General features: G+C 43.1%; 1 protein-coding gene across 3 annotated transcripts in view; it reads left to right on the top strand.

The window, feature by feature from the left end:
* The first annotated feature begins 4,667 nt into the window (after window positions 1-4,667).
* Window positions 4,668-23,655, top strand: part of LOC126108531 (neprilysin-2-like) — a 247,419-nt gene continuing 228,431 nt past the window's right edge. For 2 of the 3 annotated variants that reach the window (XM_049913811.1, XM_049913810.1), the window contains exon 1: window positions 4,669-5,061. Coding sequence is in view for 1 of the 3 variants with exons in the window: in XM_049913809.1 (XP_049769766.1) it covers window positions 5,030-5,061 (32 nt within the window). In the remaining 2 variants the exon portion in view is untranslated. Of the gene's footprint in view, window positions 5,062-23,655 lie in introns of all 3 variants that reach the window. The other variant, XM_049913809.1, reaches the window with a different exon arrangement.

Raw genomic sequence — 23,655 nt, 5'->3', positions numbered from 1 at the left:
GATCCCCAGTTTAGCATTTGAGTGAAGTGTGTGCGGTACAAATCTTAAAGGGAGACCAAGAGATGAATTCAGTAAGCGGATTCAGAAAGATATAGGTTGCAGTTGCAGTTGTAGTTGCAGTTGCAGTTGAAGATCTCGCACATCATAGAATAGTATGGAGAGCTGCATCAAAAAAAGTCTTCAGACGGAAGACCACAACAACAACAATCTTTTTGAGTGGGCATAAAGTAAAACTCCCTCTTCCCACTTGGTAATATGTGTTACAGAAAGAGCCTTGGTATTTGTAGGAACAATGTGTCAGAAGCTTGTATACACACATGTTCAAGCTTGTTGTTTTCATGATAGTCAGTATCTAAATTTTCGTGCTTCCTTGCTTGTACTGAATATTAAGTGAATTTAACCAATTTATATCTCGGCTAGCATGCTCCTTATTTTTGATGGTTTTTCTTTTCACAATGTCAAGCACAATAAATGGCTTGCTAGGCAAGCTATGTTCCAGCAGTGAGATACAAAAATATAGTAATTCGGTGGATTTGAAGTATAGTTTTATAAAGTGAATGGTAATGGCTCAGATATGAACTTGAGGAATTTACGGTAATGATCTCTTAATGGTAATGCTCCATTTTCCTGACTTGAATATTAAAAGCACATTTGGAGCAAACCAGATTTTCCGCCTGTAGGAGGAACAATGTACTTAATTTCAAGATATGATACTGCTTTCTATAAGACTGTTTGCTCGTCCACACCCTACACAACATACATTTGTTACCTATGTGTACTGCAGCGAGCCGTTATAATTTTCAAGTCGAAAGTTCAGTATTCTGGCCCTAGATGGGCCAAACTGGCATCACTGATTGCCGTGTCATCCTGCGTCCAATGCAGTCATTGGATGTGGCGTGGAAGGCCACGCTGTGGGAACACCTCTCTCCCGCTCGTCGTCTGGTTTCTTGAACGTGGAACCGCCTCTAATAGGTCGAGTAGCTTTCGACTTGGCACCACGAGAATGAACGCAAGCTGCGCCAGTCCTCCACCGAGGGAAAACCCCTGGCAGTGCCGCGAAACGAACATGCTGAGCACTCAGTTGCAGAGGCGGACTGTCCTTCTGAGACGCTCTTTTATTTCTTGGCTTGATCAATCTGGCCCTATTTACGTTCATTTCTCACGTTATTCCAAAATTCAGTAATTTAAGGTTCGACTTGTAGTTTCCTTTTATCTGATGCTAAATGCTACACAATGACAGTTATACGAACATTTGAACATATAAAAAAGATTGAAACAAGAAAAGAATGAAAACTTTATTCTCTTCATTGGTCATTTCTGTGCAGGGGCCATGTTTTCTTGCGTGGGCTTGTAGTGACTGCACGATGACATAACAATTCTACTCACATTTCAAGATATGAACTGTTAGCTGAAATTAAAGTACTGTTACCACTAGATTTAATGTCTCCAGTGAGATTAACGAATTCATCCTGAAACATGGAATACGTGATCTATTCCAGCTGCTAATATTCTTCTCCTGCTGATTAACTACTTTTTTCTCATTTATATTTAAACTGTCTGTGACGAAAGACTCTCTGCGTATGTTACACAGACCCAAAAAATGCCAAAATACCGTACATACAATCTTTCTCATCAGTTTATTACTCAAGACATAGCTTTCAGTCTGCTGATTACAGCTAGATATTTAGTTTTGGTGGAAACGACGTTAATGTAAAGTAACAGGTAACTGGAAGTATTAGTACAGTGTGTGATGCTTAAAGCACTATGAGCTAATCAGTAGATTTCAGAGAATTGACACCTTTCATCAGAAATACTTTTTTCATTCTTTCTGGTTTCAAAAACTAAGTAACTTGAAATACAATTGCCATTAAAGATTAGTCAGATCAAAATTTACTTTTTCCAGTTCAGCCACTGCACTTGTTAAACTCCAGGATTTAATGCTAGAATCTTTTGCACTAATTTTCTCCACTGAAAGTCACCATTCATTATTCAGTTAAGCTGCTAGTCAAGAAATTCTGCAAGTTAACGTAATTTCAAATATTGCAACATTAAGTGTCAATCAGTAACTCACACGAGAGATATACAAAACAGTTCTGTAATGTTTTGAATTTGTTAACTAACTATATTATAATTAAAGCAAGTTCTCTAGTAAATTTTCACCTTAAAATTTTGTAAACAAATGTGTAGTTTTCAAAATTTTAAACTATTCAAACGACAGTCTTTATATATTTCGTCAGACCCAAAAAGTTATAGTTTTCATTGAGCTAGCACATGATTCACAACATGTAACAAAGTTGTCAAGATCGAAGGCTAGCCTTCAGCGTGTTAACAGTACATAGTCACTTTTGTTGTACCTTTGTTAAGCTCGTTGCTCAAAGTATAGTTCGTGCCTATTTATCTGCCGCACAATACCTCAATGTCCAGTTACTTCATGGCGTGAATTTCTCCATGTCAACTACACACATTTCTGCAGAGGAATATCAGTTATTGTGAAATCTACGGCGTGCACTACCTGTGCAAGGGGATACCAACTTTGTGATGTTCATCTGTCAGAATCCATATGTGAAAGCGCCCTGTGAACATTTCGCCGCTGTCAGACTGATTTGGAGGCTACTTTATGTGTCTGCAAAATGGCTTCAAATGGCTCTGAGCACTATGGGACTTAACATCTGTGGTCATCAGTCCCCTAGAACTTAGAACTAATTAAACCTAACTAACCTAAGGATATCACACACATCCATGCCCGAAACAGGATTCGAACCTGCGACCGTAGCAGTCGCGCGGTTCCGGACTGAGCGCCTAGAACCGCTAGACCACCGCGGCCGGCTATGTGTCTGCACGTGGTTAATATCCTATGTGAGAAGTGCGGACGGTCATCCCATTGCTGTGACTGTTAACAAATCTAGAAAGCAGGTAGGGCAGTTATGCAAAACAGTTGAGGTTGTTCAACACTGTGTTGAGTACTTTATTTGAGAATTCATCATAAACCGGTTTAAAGCCTTTCGATGAATTTCTGCCAGTGAGGCACCAACTGCCGTCCAGTGATCACAGGTAAGGACACCATCAGCCCATGGTGAATACTTTCAGGGGGAGGGGAGGAAATTAAGGTGCCATCACGACCCAGGAGCGAGAAATTATTATTACCTCAATTTTGCAAAACAGCCGCCCACTTCACAGTCATCTTTTCGACAGTTTGTACATGCCCCAAAGAAAAGACAGCGCAGACTGCGATCACAAAAACCACGGGATAGCGACATGCACACACACAAATGGTGGCAGCATCGCGTATACGAGGTGTAAAAGGGCAGAATGCACACTGAGGGAGCCGTCGTTTGTACGCAGGTGATTCATGTGGCGAGGTTCCCGACGTGACTATGGCCTCACGGCGGGAACTAACAGACTTTGAACGCGAAATGGTAATTGGAGCTAAATGCAAAGTACGTTACATTTCGGAAGTCGTCAGAGAATTCAGTATTGCGAGATCCACAGTGCCAAGAAGGTGCCGACAGTACCTCATTTCAGGCATTGCCTCTCACCACGGACAGTGCAGTGGCGAAGGACCTTCACTTAACGACCGAGGGCAGCGGCGTTTGCATAGAGCTGTCAGTGCTAACAGACAAGCAACGCCGCACGAAATAACTGCAGATATCAATGTGGGACATACGACGAACGTATCCATTAGGACAGTGCAGCGAAATTGGGTGATAATGGGCTATAGCAGCAGAAGACCAACACGAGTGCCTTTGCTAGCAGCACGACATCCCTTGCAGTACCTCTCCTGGGCTCGTGACCATATTGGTTGGACCCCAGACGACTACGAACGAGATTGTGGCCTCGTCAGATGAGTCCTGATTTATGTTGGTAACAGGGGCAGACCCCTCGAAGCCGTGGACCCAAGTTGTCAACAAGGAACTGTGTGAGCTGGCGATGGCGCCACGTTGGGGTGAGCTGTGTTTATGTGGAACAGACCGTGTCCTCTGGTCCAACTGAACCGATCACTGACGGGAAACAGTTACGTCTGGCTACTTGGAGACCATTTGCAGCCATTCATGGCCTTCATGTTCCCACACAGTGATAAAAGTTTCGTGGATGACAATGCGCCATGTCATCAGGCCACAGTTGTTCGAATTCGGTTTGAAGAACATTCTGGACAGTTTGAGCTAATGATTGGGCCACCCAGAACCCCATCGAACAATTATGGCGATTACTGAAAGGACGTTCATGCACAAAATTCGGTACCAGCAACACTTTTGAAATTATGGACGCCTATAGAGGCAGCACGGTTCAATATCAGCAGAGCATTCGCAACGACTGGTTGAGTCCACGCCAGGTGCAGTTCCTGCAATATGCTGGCAAAAAGGAGGTCCGACACGGTATTACTACGTTTCGCATGACCTTCATTACCTCAGTGCAGATGCGTATAGAAACGTATGATGCGCTTAATATTAGGAAAATAACCATCTACGAGAAACTAGTAAGTTAGAAATCTCTCCAGCAAGGATTAATTATCTTTAACTCCGAACACGCCAATGAAATACCGCAGATATAGCCGGGGAGGAGATAAACAGGCGGCACTTCGCCTCCCTCTGCCCCTTCCTTCGCCGCTACGTCGATTCCCCCATTTGACGGCCCGCTCTCGGCACAACGCCATTGGCTGTCTGTCGCCTCCCGTTACGAACACTGCCGGTCTGCGCCTTCCCATCTCAGTGCCCGGCAGTCGCCGTCGGAAGCAACAGGTGGCTGCAGTGATTGGCATCATCTTTGCTGCCGTGTCGCGCAGACACGTCTCTGACACACGTATCGAAGAGCTTTGACGGCGATAGTACGAATCGTTCGTTGTTGCTTCGCGCTTTCTATTAACTGACGTTCCGACCCTCTGACCCGCAAACCCTGTTCCGTCACGCGTCGAAAATAAATTCTACGGCGACAAACTGTGACACAACGTGGAAAGTGGCACATGTTGCGGAATTATTAACTGGCCAGAGCTCGGAGTAGAGCATAGATCTTTATATTTTTTTCTCCGCCCACGATGTCCAACAACACGACGCAGACCGTTGTAAAGTGAGTACCCTCTTTTTTTGTAGCGATTTATCTCCTGTTCTGTTATTTTTATCTGTTATTTTACTATATTTCTTAGTGTGCAACATAAGTGCCTTGAATCCACTATTTGGTTTCTATACACTGCTGGCCCTGCATTATATTCAACAGCCTCCAAACGTACAATAGTGCCTTAAACACTTGGGTCTGTTTCTATTTTTATTCTCCTCTCCCTTTCAGACCTGAATTGTTTTTCAGCAGGCAGGATATTTTTTATTTGTTTTCTAATACCCATACGTAATTTTTTAATCATGATAGAAGCCAGCTGTTTAGAAATATATGTGTCCTTTATAATAATATACTTTGTACACCCAGTTCATTATGTGGACAAAATTAATTAATTTTGAACTAGTTAAGTGTTGCAATACATAAATCAATCATTCAATAATTCCCATGCGAAAGAACAATAATATCCTTCATTTACACAGTGGAATACAATTAAGAAACAGCTTCGGTGTATTCTGGCAGCACGTGGACTTGTTGATGCTTTTATAGCGACACAGGACGAGTGGCGGCACTTGTGCATGATGTACAAATCTGTACGTGATGTTTCCATTGAGAAAAAACGTTTCTGTTGAGGTCAAGGGAAAGTAAAATTTAATCTACACAATCGTAACCTGAAAGGGTTAAAATACAGGTGCCACTCGTAATTTACCAATTGGCCTGACAGCTAAGACAGATTTGCAAAATTTTATCTGTAATTTTTTCCCTATAGAGCAGTGTACCTTGGCTGTATAGGCGTACAGCACAATACTGTGAAATGTACGTGACACTGAGTGAGCTACATAGAGTAGAAAAAGCCAGACAGCGCTTAACTTCGGTGATCTGACGGGAAACGGTGCTACCACTGAGGCAAGCCCTTGCCTTTACGGTCAATAAGGCGCATCTTAATTTTTAGGCAATTTTTTTAAATAACATTTTTAACCATTTTTATTAGATTGCAGAGCCAGTGTAAAAAATGTTCTTATAAAGCCGAACTCACATTTAAAATCCTTGAAAACTGTCATCTGAACTTTCTTCTTCTTCCTCTTCATCGTCATCGTTGGCCTCTTCGTATGCTGGGTGATTCTCGAAGATATGCAAATATTTTAATATGTTGTTCTATAAGTAAAACTAAAGAAAAGGGTTCATATAACCATAGGTGCGCAAATGTTTAGTTACGGAGTTACAGCAAAAAAAGATTTTGCCTGAAATTTATCAACTTCGCTAATATGAAACCATCGCTAAACTTTACAAGGTTACAGTAAAGCATGGTTTCCAGTTATTTTGTTGTTATTGATCTGATGAATCTAATAAAACATGTCCCAGACGTGTATCTGCAGTAGTTTTCCAGAACATCCAGAGAAGCAAAGAAGTAATTTCGTAACATTTTTAATTTATTAACTACTTGGCCCAATTTGTTTTTTAAATTCCAGACATTTGCACAAACTTTTCAACAGAAGTTGCAGAGAATTTAATTTTGGAAAAATGATGGAAATAACATTAACTGAAACTGTATGAATGTGTCAGATAATCTGCTTTTATTAATGTCATACCACACGTGAATTCATGCGCAACGGAAAAAACAAAGCCCAGTGTCAAGGAAATTGTACAGTGTACATACAAATTCACAAAACACTCACAATAAATATTCAAAAATGTCTCCGCCGAGTTCAATGCATTTAGCTGCACGTGTATGAACAGATTTTGTTGTTCGTTTCAGTTTCACGAGGTTGTTCTTAATTTCTTCAACTGCATGCATAATGCGAGCAAGTAATGCCTCACGTGTACTGACTCTATCTCTCATCCATCCCCAAACACAAAAATCCACTGGTGTCAAATCGAGCGAGCTGGGTGGCCATAGACGTGTAGCACCACGACCAATCCATTTCTGGGGGAAATGTTCATTTAAATGTATAGTAACGGTGAAGTGTGGAGCTGCGCCGTCGTCTTGAAAATACATTAGCAATCGCGAAGCAAGTGGAACATCTTCGAGCAAGTGGGGCATTTATTGTTGAAGGAATTTTAGTACGTCTCGCCTTTCCTCGGAAGATGAATGGTTCAATAAAGTGTGTGTTGATTATATACCACACCACACACTTATGCTAAATCGCTGCTGGAAATGGCGTTGCTCTGTTTCATGTGGGTTTGCTTCAGACCATACGCGCTCGTTATGTAAATTTTTTTTATACAGTGTCGAGTAAACTGTGCCTCATCAGTAAATAAAACGTATGCGTCTAACTGCTGATTAGTATTTAACCAGTTACACAACTCCAAGCAAACCGCGGGATCTCCCGGATTTAAATGATACACTTTTTGTTTATGGTTAGGATACAGATTATTCTACTTCATTTCACGCCATACCTTAGATTGTGAAATGCCTAATCGTTGAGAGATACACATATGGGACACTTTGTATTAGATTCACCAGATCAATAACAACAAAATAAATGGAAATTGTGCTTTACTTCAATCTCGTAAAGTTTTGCGATGGCTTCATAATAGCGAAGTTGCTAAACTGCAAGCAAAACCTTTTATTAGCCGTAACTCCGTAAGGAAACATTTGCAGGCCTATGTTTATACGAACTTTTTTCTTTAGAATTACTTGTAGAATAACATATTAAAATATTTGCATGTCTTCGTGAATCACGCTGTATAAGTCAGCCCTCACTGCCATCGAGAGCCACACTTCTTGAAATATTTAACAAAAATGTCTTCTCTCACTCTAGACCATGACTGTTTTATCCACTGGAGTACTTGTTTGATTCTAGGTCGTTTTAAAGCTCCCTTCTGCGTGAATTCAGTTCGATTTCATCCATCATCCATCTGTTCCATTCATCTCTCATATAAACTTTAAATAGTTTATTTATCGAGACAGCAAGAGGCGGCAATTGCGAAGTAAGTTCTCCCGGAATAACAGCAAGCTCTGTATCTCACTGTTTCAATTTCTCTGTCAAATATTGTTTCATATGACTACTAAACTGATCTAGCACAAGAAGAGAACTCTTCTTCAATAAAGCACCTTTCTGGTACACTCTGATAATCCATAATTTCATAGCAGCCTTGTCCATCCAGTCCTTGTCATGTACGTGAGCAACAATACCTGGCCGTATTTCAGAAGGTTTTGGCATTTTTTTGCGCTAGAGAATGATCATTGGACTAACTTTAGTACCGTCAGCACAGCGTGAAAGGACAACAGTGCAGTGTATTTTTTAAATGTCCTCTTGTTTTTACGGTTACAGTTTTAGCTCCTTTCATGGCAACAGTTCTGTTACTCGGCACATCAAATGTCACAGGCGTTTCACCCATATTTGCTATTCGGCTTAGTTCCACACGGGTATTATTTCGATGTGGAACAAAAAAGACATGGAAAGATAATATTTTCTCTTCATACTCTTGTGGCGTTGTTTGAGATTGTTTGGTTTTGGCTCGCAAGCGAAGTTCATGGCGGTTCATAAACCTGTGTTACTCCGCCCTTAAAGTCAGTTAAGTTCCACTATAGCGCTAGCTTACGAGCGTGTATTTGAATGATTTTCGTATTAATTACAGTGGCATTTTGACGGTGTCCTTGAGTCGATTTCAATACGTCCTCTTCTAGTTTTGGCCATTTTGCATTCAGTTCTCTATTTGCACATTTAGTCTTCCTCCTTTTTTTCCTGTTCTTCCTTACTAGACCGCCAATCGCGAATAGTTTTTTCTGTTGGTGGATGGTGGAGGGCCGAAATGCCGCTCAGCTGCTGTCTTTCCATGTTCTCCTGCATACGCTGTTACTTTAAGTCTACAGCCCACATCATAAGAATACCGTTTATTTCCTGCCATGAGCGAAACTAGCTATTAATAAAAAATATTGTACTGTTACCGAGAACACAAAGCACTTTCAGTTCAAGTTCACTGTCAGCGCAGCCTGCAGTGACGCATCATAGGCTAGAGCCGGACAGTGTGTTCTGGGTTTGCGATGGCGGGGCGGGAGGCAGGCAGAGTTAACAAGCTGGTGAACCCCGGCAACTCGTGTTCGTCGCATGGTGTGTACTGCTGATGGCAGTTGATCCAATTTTACAGGTAGAGATACGGTTCCCGCGGCGTCGAATATATGACTAGTTTTAAGACTGCCAGGAATTTCAAACCAAACGCTGGAATAATTTATAGTATAAGAAGCACCTGAATTTTAGAGGCAATTTTTCGAAGAAAAACAATGCATTTTTTAGTCGTAATCGGGTCTAGCGGCGACTTCAACACCAGCTGACGATGGCGCTGGGCAAAGTTGGAACTGCTTGGTCCCGTATGGCACCGACGCACGAGGGGGTATTTTGCCCTAAAAGCTGGCCACAAGTCCACTTTTGAAATGTGAGTAATTCCCAGAATGCATGTCTTCCTACTGTTGTCTGATAGAAGCGGCACTGCTGAGGCGGTGTGTTGCTCGCTCATTCTGTACTGATACGCGGTACAGACAGTCTGTACTTACGTCGCGCTTGCAGTACGTACGAAGCTCCTCTACTGCCTTGAAATCACTCTGCGTTTCTGAATGTGTTAAAGTGCATTTTTACTTGAAATGTGGTAAGGAGCATATGGATTTCGAACATCCAGATATGTATTGTCATTTATAATTATTTTCATTCATACTATTTACTACTTTTATAGTAATCTTTTTTTTTTTTAGAGATCAGCTTTTTTCCTGCATGTTTGTTAATATAGAGTGATAGAAAAGTCATTTCTCTGGTGGAAGTTTTTTTAAAAATAGCCGCTGAATACCGCAGTTTGATTTTATGCGATTGAAGATGGAACAGATCTACTAAAGGGACTGTCTGAACTTCGACTGTTCGTTTTCTTTTGGAGAAGCGCTGCGAGTTGTGGAATCCCTACCAGACAGGATTAACGGAATACATAGAGAAAGTTCAAAGAAGGGGAGCACGTTTTGTATTATCGAGAAATAGGAGACAGAGTGGCACTGATGCGATACAGGATTCGGGGTGTACATCATTAAAACAGAGGCGCTTCTCGTTACGGCGGCATCTTCTCACGAAATTTCAATCACCAACTTTGTCCTCCGAATGCGAAAATATTTTGTTGGGACCGACCGACATAGGGAGACACGATCATCGTTATAAAATAAAGGAAATCAGAGTTCATACTGTGTTTGTTTTTTTCCGCTCGCTGCTCGACGCTGGAATAATGGAGAAAGTAGTGCCAGGCACTAAAATGTGATTTCCAGAGTATACATGTAGTCACCTACAAAAAAGTCTTCTCCAGAATGAGTTCTGAAATCGTATTGGTTTTCATTCTAGGCCCTTCGGAAGTCAAAATTATGACAGGAAAAGAGAGATGTTCTGATAAAGAGTTTGTAAAAAGATTGGACTTTATGAAAAATTATGTAGTATGAGATCCTACCTTCCCTGAGGAAGGAAAGAAAGGTTTTAAACACAAACTGTATTATATAAAAAGTCAGAATTAAAGAAACGATGGCTTGCGTGACACAGCCTGAGAGCACTTTCTTAAAAAAATAACCATAAGTGGCTGAAAAGTACCAATAACAGTACGTGTTCTAAGAATCGAATTGGTAGCCATCAAAGTCGTTCGTAGAGTTAAGGGAATGTAGTAAAAGACGTAATACACACCTACTGACAAAATATTTTGGTGCTGTAGAATTAACGTATGCCAGTCAAATTAAGTTCCGAGAAACTGGAAATGTTGAGGGTTCCAAAGTGGTTAAAAATACTACTTCACCTTCTACAACAGGCCCTAAATACAGGCAAGCATTAGATCGGAGTCATAGAGACTTACAAGCAAAAAAGACTTTCACGCCTCTAAACCTTGTCAATCTTTATCGAAGCCTCACTGGAATACAAAATAATACGAGAAGCTGATAAGAAGGTACATCCATGTTACAGCACACTTTAAGAGCTTAAAACAAATGCTACTGTGTGGTTTCGACGTGCAAGTCGCCGAAGTGGCGTCGGAGGCCCTAGTCACACGACATTTACATTTTACTTTGTGGCTGAATCCATCAGCAGACTGCAACATGAGTGAAGATTCAATATATAGCTTTGTTTAATCACACATATGAGCGAATAATATTATATTAGAAAGAGGTTTCAAATGATCTTCCAAATGGTGACACAAGCGCATTGGAATTTATCATTCAAAAGGGACAGTGTCGGTTAAATTTTCTGCCAGTATGCTTTCGCGCTAGAGGCCGTAGTTTTCGAATTATTGAAGAAAAACTTACAAAATTCACTTCCAAAGTCACCCCCACTCCAACATTCAGTCCGTCAGGATTTCTAGTATGCTGTTAATGACACTCCTTCCGACAACTGTACAAATATTTGTGAATGCATAAATTATATCCCACGTTCGATTTCTTTGGCATTTAGTGACTGGTCTTAATACGCCATCGGCTTAGCCGAGAACTTATAGATTGTATAAATCGTACCAAAAAATTTTGTGAATTTTCAGGTGGTTCAAATGGCTCTGAGCACTATGGGATTTAACATCTGAGGTCATCAGTCCCCCAGAATTTAGAACTACTTAAACCTAACTAACCTAAGGACATCACACACATCCATGCCCGAGGCAGGATTTGAACCTGCGACCGTAGCAGCAGCGGGGTTCCGGAGTGAAGCGCCTAGAACCGCTCGGCCACCGCGGCGGGCCCTTGTGAATTTTAACATGATCAACTACACTATTATACTCGTCAGGATTTCTGACTGCGAAATTACTGTACTTGTAATGCTTATGTTTGGGTCGAGTTGTCAATGAAATTAGTTTATCGTAACATTTAGAAAAGCCGTATCATTTCATAACTCTCACGTGTACGCTTAGATTAATAATGTTCACTTCGTCTCCGACTATGCAGGTGGAGTAATAACCCGATCAACAGAGACCAAAATAGATCGAATGTCGAGAATACTTCGTGTAGTATAAATTTTTCTACATTGATTGGAGGAAGTGCTACGAACAACACACTAGAAATTCCGACTGGTGAGGGATGAGAGTGGGGATGGAGGTACGTTTGAATGTCAAATTTGTAAGTTTTTGTTCAGTAGCTCGAAAACCGTGGCCTCCAGCGAAAACGTATCGCAGTACAAAATTTATCTATATTACATCTTCTTCAAAAAAGATTCAATTCATTTTTTTTTCTGTAGGACTAATAGTTTGTGCGTAGCGAGCGAGAGTATATGAAAATCTCGCTCGTGAGTTTTGAAGGCCAGAACAACACTGCGGGTTGCATAAAACGGCATAGTTGGGGGAGCTGAATCGCCCTGCGTACCAGACCAGCATCGGAGTCGCGCTGCGTTGCGTACAGGGCGCAGCAACGCGCCCAGTCGGGAAGTTTGTGATCGCCCCTTGTGATCTGAAGTGTAGTTCTTTTCGTAGCTTACCACTTGGTAGTGCTAATCACTGTTTTTATATCGTTACGAGACATGTTCAGAAAAAAAGATTCGTCCTTTTATTTTTTATTTTCTTTTTCATCCGTGAATGACGATAATTTGACTTTGACATCAACGTTACGACTTTTTCAGGATTCAGTGTCGATAGTGAAACACTGATGTTGAAGCTCCCACCACAGACTTTTTTTTTAATAACGATGATCTTCGAACATCCCTAAATTAGTCATCTTCGCGAAAGACTGTTTACAACAGTTTCATCATGTTCCTGCCTACATCAGCGATTTATTTCGTGAAGGTGAGCCAAAATCGGTTGATAAAAACAAAATAAAAAATTAAGAAAAAGACATTTGTGCTCGGCTCAAGGTGTGTGACGTGACAGCTATGACGGCTCTTTGCTTAAACTTAAGAGTTTTTACGTAGTTTTTATGGTTTCTTGGTTACGCATAACTAATAATGGTGTATGTTGAATCGCGGTGGCTAACATTATTTAAGAGCTAGGAGAAACTAAATTGTAGAGACGTACTACAAACTACGTCATAAGGCTACTAGAATGGTTTTTCAGAACTCATTTATAAGTGACGAAACAAAGTAAGCTCTTTTCCTAGTATTCGCATTCGCATCACATTCCTTTGCTGATTTGATTCTGATTGCTGGTCATTCCTGAATTAACTATTAATGTAAATGTATATTGAAAATATAATTGGACAGTAAAGTGCTATTCTAACTTGTGTATACTAGTTATGCAATCTCAGGCACAACTTAATTTCAAAAATGTTGTTAGACAAGTGGAATATGCTAAAAACGACGTTCTTGTGGTATAGTTTTGAATCGGCTTCACTAACGTTTAACCACACTGTATATTTGACAAAGAAATCTGCAATTTTCGACATTGCGTTGAAGAAGTTCGATGATTTTCCTGATAAGCAACACAGTCAAATTTTTTTCAGTGACCTTATACAAATCTCACATGCCGAAATCACAGAGAACTTTGGCTTGGAGCGGACTAATTTTGTCAAATATATTTATTAACATAAATTATGTTGTATTACAATGTTTTGTCTCATTAGCATTTCATACGAAAGATGATTTTCTTGATAACAGTTAACGAAAAAAGGTACAGCAAGATTTGATTCCAGCTTTATGTAAGATTTCATTGTTATAAGCAAATAAAAGTAATCATAATCTTTCACCACGTACAATATTTTGGCGTGACTTGTAAAATTATAAAGAAATGTACAGGGTGATTCAAAAAGAATACCACAACTTTAAAAATGTGTATTTATTGAAAGAAACATAATATAACCATCTGTTATACATCATTACAAAGAGTATTTAAAAAGGTTTTTTTTTCACTCAAAAACAAGTTCAGAGATGTTCAATATGGCCCCCTCCAGACACTCGAGCAATATCAGATACTTCAACTCGTTCCACACTCTCTGTAGCATATCAGGCGTAACAGTTTGGATAGCTGCTGTTATTTCTCGTTTCAAATCATCAATTGTGGCTGGGAGAGGTGGCCTAAACACCATATCCTTAACATACCCCCATAAGAAAAAATCGCAGGGGATAAGATCAGGGCTTCTTGGAGGCCAGTGATGAAGTGCTCTGTCACGGGCTGCCTGGCCGTCCAGAACTTTTCCCTTTGCACAAATATCCATTCTCTGTAAACTGTTTATACCAACGTTTAATACACCACCTATCAGGAGGTTTAACACCCTACTTCGTTCGAAATGCACGCTGAACAACTGTCGTCGATTCACATCTGCCGTACTCAATAACACAAAAAGCTTTCTGTTGAGCGGTCGCCATCTTAGCATCAACTGACGCCGACGCCTAGTCAACAGCGCCTCAAGCGAACAAATGTACAACTAAATGAAACTTTATAGCTCCCTTAATTCGTCGACAGATAGTGCTTAGCTCTGCCTTTTGTCGTTGCAGAGTTTTAAATTCCTAAAGTTGTGGTATTCTTTTTGAATCACCCTCTATTTTTAAAAAAAATTTTATTCAGTTGGATGGTACGACCCTGCATGGCTGAACGAACACTTCACCTGCCCTCTCTGGCGCTAGTCGAGTGCAGCTACTGAGTTGTTGGGCGACGGTGCTGAGACTCTTCATATGACACTCACGTGATCCCGACCAACGTGACCGACAGTGTGGTGGATCGATAGACGGCGGTCTCCAGTAGGCCTCTACGCTGACACTGTCAAATTGTTACAAGTGCTGGCAGAGGTTTCTCCTTCTTGTATGAGGTTCAGACGCGATATTCTCACAAAGCAACAAAATTCAAATGCGATTTCTGAATGTCAAACCCACTGCATGATCATTCCTTATATATAGAACATAGAGGGCATTACTCTTACATGCTATGTGCATGTGCTGAAATGCAAATAATTTGCACATCGAGGTAGTGGATGCTTATAATTAAAGAGCAGATACTTATGGAGGTCGATGTGGGCTGTAAGCAGCGAAATTTGGTAGATATGTTGATGCATTAATACAGAACCGATTTACACTGGGAAAAAAAATTAGTTCCAATTGTGGCCACCAGGTGCATATGTGGCGCTGTTCAGTGTTTGTATCATTGTATGAGATTCACGCTTTCATTTGAAAAGCCGCAACGTGAGTGAACACTATGGTTATAAACAAGAGGGACCATGTGCCTTTAGTGAAACAGCAAGACGCCTGCACGTTGTTGAGACCTCCATGTACAGCATGTGATACCTGCTTTGGGAGACTTCAGCTGTGTAGAAACCACTGTTTTCGTGCAAAATAGGGCAACACCTCATGCTGGCTGCCCAATGAAAAGATCTGCTTAATGCAATCTTCCTCGGAAGTCTTATCTCCAGAGGTTTTCCGGATGCACACCATGCAAGACCACCTGATACAATTCACGTGACTTTTGGCTCTGAAGATATCTAAATGAACGCGGTTACCAGGGACACGTTCGGTCTATACCTGATCTGAAGACGGGAACACTCTGGTCAGATTCCACAGGACCTCCTGTGGGCAACTGTGGATCACATCGTTTTACAGATGCAGCATCCCGTGGTTAATGATAATAACATTATCCCTTTATAACAATAATATTATCCCTGTCTCACTTTTTTGACCTTTTCTGCCGACATCCCGTTCCTAATTCATTACATGTGGAAACGTTTCTATACATATTTCTTGCATTCACAGTGCCACATTTGCATCTGGTGGCCATACCTGGAACTAATTTTGAGTTTTGCCATGAACAGACTTCCTGAATAGGTCAGGAAATGCAAGGAACCTAGATGTGAGTTTAACAGCATTCATCAGGCATTTAGGAATCCATTTCTCTGTCTCTATAGGAATTGTTATTCCACAAGCAGTTGCAAAAGGTCGCGTGACCGGGAACATCGAATGACATAGATTTTCTTTTCGTCGCTTCCATACGATTTGGAAAATGACATTTTTGGAAATAGTAGCCAACTAATTTTACTACTGATTGAAAGGAAAAATGAAACTTTTGGTCACATTTGCACACACCTCCGCTTAATAATCTGTGATAGTGACTCTGGGGCCTTGCAGACGGAATACACAGAACACGAAATGTCGCAGAATCTGATCGCGCTGCTTATTAAATGAAAATCATGTTGCAATTTTCCCCCTGGTACGCAGATAGAATAATTGGAAGTCATGCGAGTAGAGTAACAAGTGGACGCATTGAGCAGAATCCGTGTCAAGGAACCCTGCCAAGGAGAAGCTTGTGTTTCCCTCACATCGACGAAACGGAGGGCTGCTTGTCGCAGTTAAACTGTGAACGGCGGCCGTACAGCGGAGCGCCTCTCCCCGGCCGTGGTCCGCCTCGGGGCAGCTTCGTAGACGTCACGTGGTTTCTGTTGTGACTTGGCGAGACAGGCAAGCCACTACGAGAGGGAGCCGAAAGGCACGCGCTTAAGGTCACGCAGGCTGGCGTGAGGTCTGGAACAGTTATAGGAGTTGAGTCTAGTGAAAAAGGTACGTAGCTTCTGGAATACTTAACTTTAATCCATAATTGGTGAACATCGGTCTGTCGGTACATTCATCACAAGATAAATAGCAAATGATAATGGCGCCTTGCTAGGTCGTAGCAAATGACGTAGCTGAAGGCTACGCTAACTATCGTCTCGGCAAATGAGAGCGTAATTTGTCAGTGAACCATCGCTAGCGAAGTCGGCTGTACAACTGGGGCGAGTGCTAGGACGTCTCTCTAGACCTGCCGTGTGGCGGCGCTCGGTCTGCAATCACTGACAGTGGCGACACGCGGGTCCGACGTATACTAGCGGACCGCGGCCGATTTAAAGGCTACCACCTAGCAAGTGTGGTGTCTGGCGGTGACACCACAGTTTCTGTCACTCGCGTGAGGCTGCGACACGTGTGTTACCCCGCGCACCTGTATCGCTTGAAGATTGTCACGTCTGGACACTGCGATAAGGACACAACGTCAGCCGCGGATCTTAACCGCATCGTATTGGCACTTTCCACGTACACGACTGCACAGTCAGACCTGTGCAGGGTGTGGCGCGGGAACTTCCTTATTACAAAAAAATCATAAATCATAAAATATTAGAGACATCAATTTAATTCTTTTTTTCTTTCCAAAAAAGCAATACCTTGAAGGTCGCCTCCGTTCTGCTCAGTGCATTAGGAGAGTGGGAATCGGAAGTTTCGGTCCACTTTTTCCAACATGTCTATCTGGATGTTGGCAACAGCAACACGAGTGTTGTTCCATAGCTCAGCCGGGGCCTCCAGACGACTGGTATACACCGAGGATTTGAGACAGCCCCATGAGAAAAAGTCGCACGGCGCTAAGTCTGACGAGCGTGCCGGCCACTGGAGGTCGCCCCTCAGAGAGGTGAGGCGGCCGGGGCGGTGTGCGCGCAGCACGGTCATCGATGTTCGTGCCGTGCCAGCTGTGGCGCCATCTTGTTGGAACCAGACATCACCTACATCCATTTCTTCCAGTTCTGGAAGAAAAAAACTTTTCAATCATCTGAACATAACGCTCAGAAGTGACCCTCACTGCCTTATCGTTCTCTTCGGAAAACTGTAGGCCAACAGCGCCAACTTTACGTAGTGCACTCCAAACAGTCGCACGTTCTGTATGCAGGGGCTGCTCGTGAAGTTCTCGGGTGTTCGTGCCACTCCATTACAGCATATCTTGTTTATTCACGCAGCCAGACAAATGGAAACGTGCCTCGTCGCTGAAGAACGCCGAGGCGTCATGAGGCAGCTCATCGAACAAGGCTTCACACGCATTTTTTCGTGAGACAGAATCACGTGGATGAAGTGTGTGCACCACTGACAGTTTCTACAGATGAAATTTCAGCTCTTCATGAACAATTCATCTCACTGTGCGTTCGGAAACTGCAACGGCAGCTGCAATTTTGCGTGCAGATCGTTTGGGGGAGTTCAAAATCGGCATCCTTACCCTCTCGATGTTTTCAGACGTCCTGCTGGCTCTTGAAGGTCTCGGTTTGTTTCTCGGCACATTTACAGTATCCATAAACATGTCTACACACATAACAATTGCTTTCTCAACAGCAACACGACCTTCTGGCGCGGTGTTGAACTGTTTCCTGAATACGCTCTGGGTTCTGATGACCGAACGTCCATTCGAAAAGTAGGCCGCAACGGCGAACGCGCGTTCCTCTCTTGCACACAGCATGATCGCTGCTAAACGAACCTTAAAAAACCCGTCAAGTCTCGCACTGATGATTGCACTGAAACCCACGCAACAACTCCTGACAGCCGCTGTGTGCCGCGCGTTCCAAGTAAGGAAGTTCCCGCGCCGCACCCTGTATAAGAAACTCCCTACCAGTGTTCCTGTTCTACTCCGCAGTTCTGATAAATAGAAGTATAGCTTGTTCACAGACTGTTTGAAAACTACCAGCATCCAAATTTAATTTCAAATGGCATCGGAGCGTTTCGTAATCGGGTGCGTAATTTTGAGTTTTAATTTGCGTTAAAACCTTCATTTGTACATTACATTTTCATTGTAGCCCTCTTGTGCATTTTATGTCAGTGTTCCACTGCCACTTCTGTACATACCGTTGGTTGTATTGTGTTTGTCTTCCTCAATTTTTCTTATATTTTTATTATTATCTGCATGCTGTAATTCTCGTATTGTGTTCTATGACGTTATTTGCAACTCTGTTCTTCAGCTATTGTACTGCTTATTATGTGATGTACGGTGTTTGTCCTTCAATGTTTTGTTTTTTTCTATAAGAGCAAATGTGTGTTTGTCATAACGTTATTGCGTAGTGCTATTTGTAATTCTGTTCAGATGTGATTGTCATCACTGCCGCTGGCTGCCTGTTTTTTGTGTCATTGCGCTTTTATTTTACTTTAAGAGTGTGTTTATATGCTTTGTCATTTTGTGCTATTCTGCTTTTTTGCTGTCGTGTTTCTTCGGCACTTTACAAACGTCGTTGGCTGCATGGTCCCTGTAACCGAAAGCCAAAATAATGAAAAGGTTGTATTTCAGCAACAAAGCCGCGGTACGTGTGATCTCTGTAAGGTCGTGTGGCCGCTGGCCTTCCAAAGCGCCTGCCGAGGCAACACGGAACTTGGACCATTCGTAATTACCCTCGTCTTACAAGAAAAATGACCTCAGTCCCTAACTTTTCTTAGTTATTTTCTCTTCTTTAATGCTATGACAAATCGCTTACACATTTACGAAAACGAGCGAAACCATCTGTAATAACAGCTCAGGTTATTTACTTTTTAGTAGCATCCCCACAATCACAACAGAACGTCATGTACGCCGATTACAGGCCTACGACCATTATCAGGTATCTCTCAGTAGTTTGCATACCCTTGTTCGACAATAAATTAGTAGAAAAAAAAGAAAAATAAACGCTTTAAACCAAACCTCATCCCACAAGGGGTCTTTACATAACGGATGCTGCTACTGTCGGCAAAAAGAAATTTCCTCGTAACTTCTTTACTTTTTCTTTAGATTCTTTTTTTTTTACACAATACAGCCTCAACTCATCTTGTTTCGAAGCTATTTAAGTCTTGTTGCAATGCCGTCGTCTCTCCCTAATAACATGGCTGCTCACTAAAAAGGCAACAGACGTTAAATTGGCATAAAATAAAATGGAAATGAGCGCATGGCATCGTCGGCCGGGAGGCTCCACTCGGGGAAGTTCGGCCGCCAGGAGCAAAGCTTACCTCAGCTGACGCCACACTGGGCGCCTGGCGCACCGGCGATGAGGACGGAATGACGATGAGGACAACACAGCACGCAGTCCCCGACAAAATCTCCAACCCGGCTGGGAATCGAACCCGGGTCCGCTACCATCCAGCTAAGCAGGCGGACAAATTGGCATAAAGTGTACTACATATGGGGTGGCTGTAATTGAAGCGTAGTTTTTAACACAGGTACTACTTGGTAGATATGGTGATGTGTTAATGTAGAACCGATCTGTGTTGTTCGATGTTCCCCGGTCATGCCCCCACTCGCAACTGCCTGTGGCATAACAACTCCCATAGCGACAAAGAAATTCAATCTTGAATGTGTAATGAATGCTGTCAAATTCACATCTAATATCCTAGCAAATCCTGATCTAATAAGGAAATCTGTTCAGAGCAAAACTCAAAATCCAAACGACTCTAAGAACGCCCTTATCTGCAGACATTATGCCAAGACAACATTTCCATTGTCTATAATTGCAAATTGGCAACGTATGATGTTATAGTGGTTTCTGATTGTGGAAGCATAGGGGGAGCTGGTCTATGGCTTCCATTCAGTCCCTTGGTGACCAGTCTGGTGCGGCAGTTGAAGATATGGAAACGACAGCGGAAGGTTTAAATTTTACGTTTAAGAATCAATTAAATAAGAGAATCGTGCAAACGTACCGTCATTTGAGCATCGAACAGGCTCCCGCATAGACAACATAGCAATGTGCATCCCTACCGTAGTGAAACAACTGAAAGATCTGAAAGCAAATAAATGACCAGGTCCGGATGGAATCGCAATTCAGTTGCACGAAGAGTACTCTACGGCACTGGCTCCTTACCTCGCTTGCATGTATCGTGAATCTCTTGCGCAGCGCCAACTCCCCAATCATTGGGAAAAAGCGCAGGTGACTCAAGTATACAAGAAGGGTAAAAGAACAGACCCGCAAAATTGCAGACCAATATACCTAACTTCTGTCTGCTCCAGGATCCTTGAACATATTCTCAGTTCGACATTATCATACTTTCTCGAGACAGAGAAACTAATGTCCACGAATCAGTATGGTTTTAAAAAGCATCGTTCCTGCGAAACTCAGCTTGTCCTTTTCTCGCATGATATGCTGCGAACTGTGGATGAAGGGCAACAGGCAGGTTCCCTATTTCTAGACTTCAGGAAAGCATTTGACACGGTGCCCCATTGCAGGCTGTTAAAGAAGATACGAGCACACGGAATAGGTTCACAGGTATGTGATTGGCTCGAAGACTTGTACAGTTACAGACTCCACTATGTTTTCCTCGACGGAGAGTGTTCGCCAGAGACAAGGGTATCGTCAGGAGTGCCCCAGGAAAGTGTCACAGGGCCGCTGTCGCTCTGTATATACATAAATTATTTGGCGGACAAGATGTGCAGCTATCTACGGTTGCTTGGTAAGATATCGAATTTGCGTGACTGTAAGCAGATATAAGATGACTTAGACAAATGGTTGCAAGCTATGAATGCGTAAAAATGTAAGTTAATGTGGATGAGTAGGAAGAAAAAACCTGTAATGTACGTATAGAGTATTACTAGTTACGTGACTGACACAGTCAACTCGCTCAGATATCTGGGCGTAAAGGTACAAAGCGATGTAAGGTGGAACGAGTATGTGGTAGGGAGGGCGAATGGTCGACTGTGGTTTATTGGCAGAATTTTGGGAAAGAGTGGTTCACCTGAAAAGCAGATCGCGTATAGGACGCTGGTGACACCTATTCTTGAGTACTGCTCGACTGTTTGGGATCCGTACCAGGTCGGACTGGAGGAAGACGTCGAAGCAATTCTGAGGCTGGCTGGCAGATTTCTTATCGGTAGTTTCGAGCATCATGTAAGTGTTGGCGGAGATGCTTCGGGAACTCAAATGGGAATCCCTGGAGGGAAGGCGACGTTCTTTTGCAGAAACACTACTGACAAAATTTAGAGAACCGTCATTTGAAACTTGCTGCTGAACGATTCTGTTCCGTCCATTATACATTGTCCGTAAGGGCCACCAAGATTAGATACGATAAATTACGGTTCATATTGAGGCATATAGACAGTCGTTTTACCCTCGCTCTATTTGCGAGTGTAAGACGAAGATAGGTGTCTTGCAAAGTATGTATGTAGAGGTACATATAGATGTAGCTGATCAGAGAATCCTGCTGCACAGTCTGGAATACTGATGATGCAGCCTAGTGCAAGGGCCAGTCCGCCACAGACGTGACCCTATTATCACATGCCTGTCTTAATCGACAGCTTGACCAAAACCGGAAATCTATCATAATAAAACTGGACCAAGTGATCATAGGTACCCGTCACTTGGGCCTGTCAGAAGCCCGTCTTTGACTACCGCCCACGTCAAGACGAAACCCTCGCCAGCTGTCAGTCCCAGCTGAATGCGTGTTGAGCTGCTTCGTCTGCTAGCTGCCGGTGTTCGGGCTGTTGCTAGACCTGATGCTTACTGGGCTGGAGCGGCAGCCATCAAACCTCCTGTGTGGTAACCACTGCTGACCACTGGCCGCCTACAAGGGCCGTGAGCCTCAGCACAGCTGGCTGCTATCCGAACACCGAGACGGCGCGGCCGAGGTACACAGGCACTCAGTGCCGCCAGACGCCTGGTATCTGCAGCGGGGTCGCCCCTGAAGCCACTGTGCCCTCACCCACCACCAGCAAAGTGCGCGGCCAGCGGCCTCGCCGAAGCACTTGCAGCTGTCTGGCGAAAAACACACGGCTTAGAGCCGTCACCTCCGGGCACTGAACGAGAACCTTGTTAAAGAAGGAACACAGTTGCTAAAGGAGCATTTCTGCTGCCGAGACCTCTCAGAAACTGGTGTTATCCACTCAGCACCCAGCATCGTGGGACGACCATCTAGGCAAATAACACTGTCGCCACGCCCGACATCCTCACAGCAAAGTTGCCAGCCTTTACGATACGAAATAACTCTTTACTACACTGAAGAGCCAAAGAAACTGGTACACCTGCCTAACATCGTGTAGGGCCCCCGCGAGCAAGCAGAAGTGCCGCAACACAACATGGCATGGACTGGACTAGTGTCTGAAGTAGGGCTGGAGGGAACTGACATCGTGAATCCTGCATGGCTGTCCATAAATCCGTAAGAGTGCGAGAGGGTGGAGGTCGCTTCTGAGCAGCACGTTGCAAGGCATCCCAGTTATCCTCAATAATGTTGATGTCTGGAGAGTTTGGTGGCCGGCGGAATTATTTAAACTTACAAGAGTGTTCCTGGGGCCACTCTGTAGCAATTCTGGACGTGTAGGTTGTCGCATTGTCCAGCTGGAATTGCCCAAGTCCGTCGGAATGGACAATGTACATGAATGGATGCAGGCGATTAGACAGAATGCATACGAACATCTCACCTGTCAGAGTCGTATCTACACGTATCAGGGATCCCATATCACTCCAAGTGCGCATGCCCCACACCGTTGCAGAGCCTCCACCAGCTAGAACAGTTTTCTGGTGTCATGAAATGAACTTGGAGTCATGAGGTTGTCTGCATCTGCTCGATACAATTTGAAACGAGACTCGTCCGACCAGGCAACATCTTTCCAGTCACCAACGGTTCAGTATCGGTGTCGACGGGCCCAGGCGAGGCATAAAACATTGTGTCGTGCAGTCACCAACGGCACACCAGTGGGCCTTTGTCTCCCAAAGCCCACATCGATGATGTTTTACCGGATTCCTGATATTCACGGTACACTCGTGAAATGGTCGTACGGAAAAATTTACTCCTCATCACTACCTCAGAGAATCTGCGTCCCATCGCTCGTGTACCGACTACAACACCACGTTCAAACTCACTTGATAGCCTGCCATTGTAGCAGCAGTAACCCATCTGACAACTGCGCCAGACTCTCGTTGCCTGATACAGACGTTGCCGACCGCAACGCCGTGTTCTGTGTCTATACTTGTCTCTGTATATACGCGTGCCTGTACGAGTTTCTTTGGCGTTTCTGTGTAATAGTATGTACCATGTA

This window comes from Schistocerca cancellata, chromosome 11 (genome assembly GCF_023864275.1).
Source record: "Schistocerca cancellata isolate TAMUIC-IGC-003103 chromosome 11, iqSchCanc2.1, whole genome shotgun sequence".
NCBI lineage: Eukaryota > Metazoa > Arthropoda > Insecta > Orthoptera > Acrididae > Schistocerca > Schistocerca cancellata.
Note: the sequence above shows the minus strand (reverse complement) of the source record. Positions and strands in the feature narration are given on the sequence as shown.